Source organism: Magnolia sinica, chromosome 12 (assembly GCF_029962835.1).
Source record: "Magnolia sinica isolate HGM2019 chromosome 12, MsV1, whole genome shotgun sequence".
Classification (NCBI taxonomy): domain Eukaryota; kingdom Viridiplantae; phylum Streptophyta; class Magnoliopsida; order Magnoliales; family Magnoliaceae; genus Magnolia; species Magnolia sinica.
Window position 1 is genome coordinate 42995607 of NC_080584.1, and position 9878 is coordinate 43005484.

The 9878-nt window shown below is 46.1% G+C and overlaps 1 protein-coding gene across 1 annotated transcript; it reads right to left on the reverse strand.

Moving 5' to 3' along the window:
- Positions 1-7280: 7280 nt before the first annotated feature.
- On the reverse strand, positions 7281-8213 carry LOC131221281 (protein S40-5-like). Its single transcript, XM_058216486.1, has one exon. It carries the CDS (start codon positions 8149-8151, stop codon positions 7468-7470), a length of 684 nt encoding a protein of 227 aa, XP_058072469.1. The 5' UTR covers positions 8152-8213; the 3' UTR covers positions 7281-7467.
- Between the last annotated feature and the right edge of the window lie 1665 nt (positions 8214-9878).

Below are 9878 nucleotides of genomic sequence, written 5' to 3' on the forward strand. Positions count from 1 at the left end.
TAGCGACGTACTCGACTGGAACAGACCTGGGTATATCGTCTTCGTCGACGGAGGCGAGTTTTGCTAATAGGTCGTCTTTGGCATTCTCTGTCTGAGGGATCCGAGTGACGATACACACTGAAAGCCGCTGATCAGTTTTTTAGCTTTCTCCATGTATGCTTTTAATTGCTCTTTCCGTGTTTGATATACACCGGTAACTTGGTTAACAACCAACTGAGAATCACTGAAAACATTTAGATGCGTAACACCCAATCTGTCCGCGAGTTGAAGGCTGAGCAACAACGCTTCATATTTTTCTATATTGTTCGAAACTTGAAATCCAAGTCTTAAGGCATAGTGCATGTAGGTTTGATCTGGAGTTTTCAAAACTACTCCTGCCCCGCTTGCCTTAGAGTTGGAGGAACCGTCGACATACAGCTTCCAGGGTATTGGGTCGGGCAATGACGCGGGAGAAGCAATAGTCGATTCTTCAACAGGCTCGGTTGTATGCTCAATCATCGGGTTGGTTTGTGGTGTTACTTCAGCAATGAAGTCAGCCACGGCTTGCCCTTTGATTGCTACTCTCGGCTTATATTGAATATCGAATTCATTGAGTTTGATCGCCCATTTCGTAAGTTGGCCGGATACATCCGGTTTCTGTAGAATCTGACGCATTGGGAGATCGGTCATAACGCCAATGGTATGGGCTTGGAAATATGGCCGAAGTCGGCATGAGGAGACTAATAGAACTAGGGCCACTTTTTCCAAGAGTTGGTATCTCGTCTCTGCTGGTAATAGTGCTTTGCTGACGTAGTAAACCGGCAGCTGCTTTCCTTCGTGCTCACTTATCAGGGCTGAGCTAACTGCTACCTCGGACACCACTAGGTACAGTAGCAGAGCTTCTCCTGGCTCGGGTTTCGATAAGAGTGGTGGAGATCCGAGATAAGACTTTAATTGCTAGAACGCTGCTTCGCACTCTTCCGTCCAAATCATCGTTCGTCATCCCTTCAATTGTTTGAAGAACGGGAGACATTTGTCTGTGACTCTGGATAGGAAACGATTAAATGCCGCTACTCATCCAGTCAGTCTTTGTATATCTTTAATCGTTTTTGAAGATTTTATGTCGAGCAGGGCTTTTATCTTTTCCGGGTTTGCCTCTATTCCTCGCTGACTGACCAAGAAACCGAGGAACTTTCCCGAGCTTACGCCAAAGGCACACTTACTCGGGTTCAGTTTCATTTAGAACTTGCGTAAGATAAGGAACATTTCTTCTAGGTCGGCTATATGGTCGGCCACGTGTACACTTTTGACGAGCATGTCGTTGATGTACACTTCCATGGTTCGGCCGATCAGCCGAGCAAAGATTTTGTTCACCAATCTTTGATAAGTCGCACCAGCATTTTTTAAACCAAATGGCATCACACGGTAACAATAAAGGCCTTTGTCAAAAATAAAGGTATTTTTAGATTTATCGGACTGATGCATTACAATTTGATTATACCCTAAATACGCATCCATAAAGCTAAGAAGTTCATACCCCGCAGTACTATCTACCAACTGGTCTATCCTTGGAAGAGGAAAGCTATCCTTCGGGCAGGCTTTATTTAGGTCGGTATAGTCAATATAGACTCGCCACTTCCCATTGGCTTTCTTCACAAATACGACATTAGCTACCCATTCTGGATAGTATATTTCTTTTATAAATTTTACCTTGAGGAGCTTGCTGATCTCTTCTTTAATGACAACGTACCTTTTGGGGTCGAGTGATCGACGCTTCTGTCGGATTGGTTGGTAGGTCGGATCGATATTGAGCCGGTGAGTGATCACTGACGGGTCGATTCCCTACATATCTTCATGGTTCCACGCAAATACGTCAGCATATCGTCGGAGCAGGGCTATCAAATTATCTTTCAAGGGTGATCGCAGAGACGAGCCAATTTACACTGTTTTAGATCCGTCTGTCTCGACCAAAGGCACAGAGATAAGATCTTCAACTGGTTGCCCTCGTTCATGTGTCTCGACCCGGGGGTCCAACGACTCAATCATCGATACTTCGGTTGGAGCTTTCTCGGTGGAAATTTTTACAGCTGTCACGTAGCAACGTCTCGCGTCCTGCTGATCTCCTTTGATGACTCCTACTCCCGACTCAGTCGGGAATTTCATGGAGAGGTGATATGTAGATACCACGGCCTGAATGAGACTCAGAGAGGGTCGACCGAGTATAGCGTTGTACACGGACGATTGGTCGACTATCAAGAAATCAACCATTATCGTCGCTTGGTGTGGAGGGTTCCTGGCTGTGAGTGGCAGCGAGATGATCCCTTTCGGGAGTATCTGTCCCCTCGAGAATCTGACCAATGGGGTACGAACTGGTCATAATGCCGATTGTTCAACACCCATCTTGTCGAACGCCTAAGTGAACAATACGTTAACCGATGCTTCTGTGTTGACGAGTATGCGGAACACCCTTCAGTTTACGATGGTGAGAGTAACGACCAATGCATCGTCATGTGGATGATGGATGCCTCGGGCATCTTCATCAGTGAACGAGATATAATACTTTTCTTTCTTCTTTTCTTTTGAAGGCCGAGCTATGATCAAAATTTCAGACTCCGATCGGCTGAGGCTTCTAGCGTGGTTTTTTCAGGCATTATTTGAATCGCTTCCGCACAGGGGTCCTTCGACTATCGTCCGGATTTCTTCCGTGGATCGGTTGTCGCTCGGTCGTTCTTTCGTTGCTCCTATTCTCTTGACATGTTCTTTGAGCTGGCCTTCTCGGATAAGCCTTTCGATCTCCTCCTTCAAGTGATAGCAATCACTTGTACTATGGCCATGATCGCGATGGTAGTGACAGTACTTGTCCTTATTTCGTCGATTCGGATTACTCCGAAGCTTATTCGGCCCACTTACGAATCCTTCACTTTTGATTTCCATCAACACCTGTTCTCAAGATTTGTTAAGCGGGATGTATGTAGAAAACATTCGGTCGGGTTGCTTGCCTGACTTGCATTCGTCGCGCGCTCGGTCGTCCTTACACTTTTTTCCTCCAGTCGAGTCAACTTCCTTTTTGGCTAACTCTTTGGCCATGGTTTTGGCGTTCTGGACGGCCTTACGCAAGTTCCGTGTTTCTTCGGCGTCTGTGTACTTGGCTGACCAAGTCATGAACTCCGTCAAAGTTTCAGGTGGATTCTTGTCCAGGGATGCCAGAAACGGCTTATCCCTCACACCTTGCATGATGGAGTTCAGTCCTGTCTCCTCCGAATGTTTCCGAACTTGGAGCGATTCAAAGTTGAATCGTTTGATGTAGTCTTTCAGCAACTCTCCCTCATTCTGAACTATGTTGTTCAGATGCGCTGGGGGCTTCAACTTCTTCTTCCCGTCAATAAAATTGGTAAGGAAGGCGTTACTAAGTTCTGCGAAGGTCCGGATGGACTTTGGTTTCAATTGTTTGAATTAAAGTTGGGCTACGTTGGCTAAGGTGAGGGAGAAAGCTCGGCACATCAGGGCGTCCGAGGCATCATGTAGTTCCATGTATGTCCGGAAGTATTCGATGTGCTCAGTCGGGTCAGTTTTACCGATAAAAGGTGTAATTTGAGGGAGACGGAACCGTTCCGGTAGCCGAGCCTGCTTTACTTCCTCCACAAACAGGGACGCTTTTGTTTCGGGTCGATTCTGACGCAAATCCCGACCTTGTTTCATGTCCTCGATCTCTTCCCACACTTGCCTCCTGAAATCTTGAGGGTCGGCTTTCCAAGGTTCGTCACTTTCGGCCATTCCCTTGACCGGAGGCCGACTGCGCCTCCGTCGATCGATTTCATGTCAGAGATCAGTGGGGGGCAGCACGGCAGTAGTGGAATGAGCGGGCGCTGATTCGGACGGACCTTGGGGCTGACTTTGCTGAGGGAATGTCGGTTGCAGGGTGATAGCTCGGAATCAGCAACTTGTTGCGGGACGTTAGTCGTCTGAACACCCGGCGAAACTTGTTGCCAGTGTATATGTTCCAACAGCTGTTTCATGACGTTTATATCGAATCTGAGTTCCTGGACTTCTTTATCTAGTCGCTCATTACCTCGGTTCTGCTGAGTGTTTCTCGTTGGAGCGGAGGTCGTTGGACGAGCAGCCAAATTCTGACATTGATTCCCTCAGACAGCGTTCGCATCCAATGGTTCAACGGCAGTGGCCTCATGCGGATCTTCTTGGACCGTTCTTGTAGTAATCACCATTAAAGCGCATTTTACGGCCTCTGGATAGAGTGTAGAAAATGACTTTTTGTATCGATTCCCATAGACGGCGCCAAACTGTTGAAGCGAAAAACTGGGTTGACCTCTTCCTATACTTCGACCTGCAACATAATGAGGGAGAAAGAGAGACCCTGGCTAGAGCCAGGGATCCTCCGATGCTTAAGTTAGTAAGGGCTTAGGAAGAGGAGTCTCTTAGGGTTTTTCTTGCGTACCTTTAATCCTGGAGAGCCCTCTTTTTATAGGAGTGGGAAGTCCCAGCGTAGGGGGATTCTCTCCTGATTTTTCGGGAGATTTGATTTAGGTGATGTTTTGTTTACGGATACTTCCCGATCCCGAGATTTCCGGGATCGGGAATCCTTTTACAAGATTCTTGGGACGGTGTTTAAGATTACACCGTCTCTCCTTTGTTTGGCTCAGCCTCAATAGATTAGTAATCTCAGCTGGCTTACAGAGGAGGCTTTTTGCCTACTGTCGGACGAAACCGAGTCGGTTCAGGACCGATGTTTTTCTTCTATTCGATAGCCGATACCACAACCAACCCTACATAGGTCGGTTTCATAATCGGTCAGGTGGTTTTCTAATTTAGGGCCTTTAATAGGTCCTTTTAGACATTGTTGCCTCGTTAACCGAGTCAACTTGATGTGTCTTATACTTGCCTAAGGCTCTCGACTCTCTCAGCTTTGGTCGGGATTCATTTCCTACAAATCCGAGCAAGTTTCTCCTTTAGGCTTTATCTTATCTCGGTCCGAATTATTGGCTCGGATCCCTCGGACAGTTTCAGTAGAGTTGGTCCATTCCTTAACTGAGTTTCCAGACTTGTCATATTTTTCCCCAACACCTTTTAAACCCGTTTTCCCCTCTCAAACAAGTTTACTATGGAAACATTCCCCGCTGCTTCATGTGTTGTAAATTGTATTCCCCTTGAGGCTTCAACCTGCCTTCTTTTTACACTCATGCCCTAAGATGAACCATCAAAATAGTTGGATAGCTTGGATAAAACATAAATATCACAGTGGGCCCCACAAATCTCCTGGTATGACCGTCCGTCTCTGACTATGTCCTGGTGGGGGTAGTACCCAATCCGCGCCCTTAGAGTTGGACTTTCAAAGTTGAATGTGCATCACCCAAATGTGACTCGCTTTGTTCAAGTCATGCCAAGTCGTATGAAGTTCACTGAGTTAGCGAGCTAACTAGACGAGTCTGGCCGAGTCTCAACTGGTTCAAGCTCGCTGCTGAGTTCTGTGGTGACTCGGATCAAAATCTCATCGAGTTGAGTTGACATGACCGAGTTTCAGGTCAAGTCACCGAGTTTTACAACTATGATTTGCAGGACTTTTAATCCATATTCCCTTCTTAAACATGAGTTGGGTCTTCTCTGGTAAGGTCAGTCGAGCCCAACCCAGTCACAGTCAAATGACTTGGATCAATCTGGGTTTGGGCTAGATGAGTTTTAAGCGTGTTGGCCCGGCCCACATGGCAATTGGTCACAGGTCAGGTTCTTGCCAAGGCCTGTTTAGTACACTTGTCGGGCCTGGGCTGACCCTGACCAAACCGGTTCCTGACCCATTGCCACTGACTTTTTCACTTGGCAAACGAGTCAAGTTGCGACTCGTCCGAGTCAGGGGGTGACTTAACCGAGTTGAGCATATTTTAGTGGGTAACGGATCAGAACTCAACCGAGTCTGAGTGGACGAGTTGGCGAAGTGGTGGGAAACGAGAGAGGAAAAGAGAGATGACAAAAATGGAGTACGGCGAATCGTGGAGAGTTATCTCATACACTAATTAAGTACAATGAATCACATATGCAAACAAACCGTTCACATCATATATATATATATATACACACACACACACACACACACACACACACACATCAATCAAGATTGTTGAAATTGTGGGCCCCATATGGTGAATAGATCCAAAAACACAATGAATTGGATGGTTATAATTCCTAATAGTTGCCAATAAACGAACGGTTAAAAAAAATGGCCAACAGTCTGAATTAAACTTGCAAATTTGGCATCTAGAATCCACTGTTCAGTGTAACCTTTGAATCATGCTCTACCTGAAGTGGGTCCCACGATTTGGCTGGTCTGGATTGATTTAAAGGTATGACATTTGTTAATGCGTCTTTGAGTAAAATCCTAATTACTCTGCCGGAGTATGGTGTATACCTTTCACACGACCTCTGTACCTAAGGAAATAATTAAAAATAATGGGCCCACGATAAAAAAAAATTGGGACCGTTGATTCCTATCATCTTAACTGCTCATTCGATATCAGGCAATTGGGTTGCCTGGATGGTCCGGATAGACACTGTGGGGTCCATTTGTTTTGGACACCCTGACTGATTCTTGCCACGTGTAAGCGCATGCATATGATCCACTATGCTCCGCTAGAATATGATATCATTGCTTGCTTATAAAAATGGAAGCTAATGGCATGAATTGCAGTGGTGGGCCCCACAACATACCAATTTCTGTTCGGGACAAAAAAAGAAGAAGCAGTGGCTATCGATCTCTCAGCGGAGAAACCGGGTCGTTTTCTCAAAAAAGGCAGTGAAAGGCATCTCATTTTCTATGATGGACATCTGCAGCCGTGTAAACTTTTGAAATCTCATGCCCACATTGAAGCACACACCATGGCATCTCACCATGCACATGGCACACGAACGTGTTGATCTGGACCATTGAATTTCTAGTCCATCATCTGGACCATAGCCCAAAAATCATGGCAATTGAACTATGGTAACGGTCCAATCATTGTCTAAAAAATGGACCGTTAACTCGTAGTTGAGCGAAAAATGAGCAACCGTTCGAAATTTAGCCGGACGAAGATCGTAATGATGAATGGTCAGGATTGGCTAACTACATTATGTAGTGGGTCCCCACATCCAATGAAGGCGCTTCATCATGATGGCATTTCCCTCAATCTTATCATCCTTTTTACCCACTGTGGGGTGTGGGGCCCACTCCAATTCTGGTAAGCTTTATTCCCTCCCTCCACATTTGAAGTCATCCAACTTTTTAGTAAGAGGTTCTTGCTAATGTGCACCAGTAGTTGAGAGAAGAAAAGAGAGAACTTTATACGCACTAGTTCGATACAAAAAGATGGACACACATGCATGGAATATGGTCAAGGTGAGTGGACCCCACCTCGGAATTCTGATCGACATCAACGGCTACAAAAATTGAAGATCAACATGGCCTAATAACAGCCAAAAATAATCAAAGGTTCCCCTCAAAATTCAACCCAAGAAACCGGTTCGACTCCACACCGCGTTCCGGACCCGGCTCATGTCCCGGCCCTTGAGCGTACGGCCCACCCCTTCGAAAACAGAGTGGGCCGCACTCCTACGGCTCTGTGCTAGGTACTCGTGTGGTGGGACCCACTCATCTTCTTCGCTCATCATCTCGTACCCTTCTTGCAATGACTCGACCGAGTCGACTCGGAGGATCTTCGACCAATCGGGCACGTTCACCGGTGCGGATGCGGCCATGTGGTTCCCACGTGACGACAACATGGACGCATCCGGGCCGCTGAATTGGTGTACGATCCTTGATGAGGTCTTGCCCGTATCTTCGAAAGCCAATGACAACCCGCCCACGTGGCGATCTCCTGTGGCGGCGGCCCAGCGCCTATTCCTGACCATCGGATCTCCACGCATTTCATATTGGCGCGAACTCCCGGCCGTTTGCATGGCGTGTTCGTGATCAATTCCATCATTGACAATGGACCACACATCTTCTTCGGCCAGCTCGGAGTGATCGGCACCGTTAGGCTGATCTTGATTGTAACCATGACTCCCTAATAGACGATCATGATGGCTCAATCCGAATTTCCGCCCCTTTGCCATTGCAACACGTATCGTGGACACCTTGATCATGATCCTATGGTCGAAACATGTCCAGATGATCGGACACGAGCACATACCTTATGTAGATCTTCCGAACCGCTTATAATTCCCATAACCATATGTTAAAAATCACATGGAAATGGTTTCATCTCTCCTCAATTTATATTGGAGCCTGCCCCTCATTTCATTTCATTTGCATTTAGTCTCGTTTCATCTCCTCCCCACGTTTTGTGGAATAGGAATGAATTGTAACCTCCAGTTTCAAATTCGTATAGGTGGAGCCCACGTTCGGAGATCTATACCCGTTTCTCTCATAGGCCTTATCTTTTATGATCCAAGCCACAGAAAACTCTCCTGAATAGAAGAATCTTATCTCTTTAGTTAGTGACCTGCAAATGGACGGTCAAGGAAGGAAATATGGAGAATGTCTGAATTTATCTAAGAACCGAAAATATTGAACGGCTGTGACCCTCTTTATAGTGGTACATCCCATGATAAGGACGGTCCCGATTATTGAACAGTGAGCCCGGTTTGAATGAATTGAAGAATGGAGGATACATTACATGTCTAGGGGTGAAAGGTCATATACTTCCATCGGATAGGGAGGAAAGAGAATCAGGGAAGCAACAAGCGCACATTCTACACCGTCAGATTTTCAGTCCAAGTGGACCACCTAAGTTTTGTTGAGCTATCGAAGCGCTTCCAATGGCCTGGGGCCCACCTCCCACATGGGCAGCAGCCGCCACCGTCCACTCATTCATCGCTTCATGCTCCCCTGTCGCGTGATCATATTGCGGCGTCTTTCGTTTTGTGTCAGGTATCTGACGCCACGTGGCATCCCCACGGCCAATCCTAGAACTGAGGTGGGGCATTGTTTCCATTTGAATTATTTGAGGAACTGTGTTCATGGCAATTTGCAAGACTACATTGTCTGTTAGTCACACTCGCAACTCACTAACCGGCGGCAACTCATCCATCCTACACTAAGCCATATGTGAATCCAATCAGGACGATTCAAATCTTTGGCCCCATTATAGATGGAAATCATAACGAAAAATAACGCTGTTCCAGCAATTTATCTAGTTTGCTTCCACCTCTCCAACTCTAACCAACGGCCATTTTCTATCTGTCCATTGAACAACAGTTTGATGTTATGATCATCGGATTAGTGTAAAATTTCCAGCTATTCCCCATCAAAAAGTGGGGACAAGGATTTGGATGGTCTAGATTGGTCCATTTGCATGTACTATGCATGCCATAGTTAAGCTGTCCGGATTTAGCAAGCTGTGACAAACGCACATTATCATCTGACACCATTGACAATAACACGGATGTAATTGATGGTTAGGGATTAAATACTAATCTAAATAATTCAATTGGGTATTAAAAAGAGGGTGGCTAAAGCACTTTGCATGGTTGAAGTGTGGGGAGATAGAGGGTGGACCCCACGTAGCCAATGTCCTTTATGAACTAAACAAAACCTTATCATCATCACACTCCTTTCCCCATCAATCTTCCATCGCTTCTACAGTGACTAACCCAAATATTTTGGTGCTGAGTGCCGTTGGTGCTGGCATTATTGAGCTTCAGACCCCAAACCCATGGGCCGGTAGGCCACATGTGGGCACTGTTGTCCCTTTCTGTTTCAATTTCGGTCACCTATTCGCCGGGGCATGCATGACTGAATGTGTGACGCAAGTCAAACAGAATAACTGTGACCCCAAGCACCAAAATAGGCAAATACGTCGCATTTCACAGTTATGTGATTGAGATCGAATGAGATTGTAGCTTATTTAGTTACT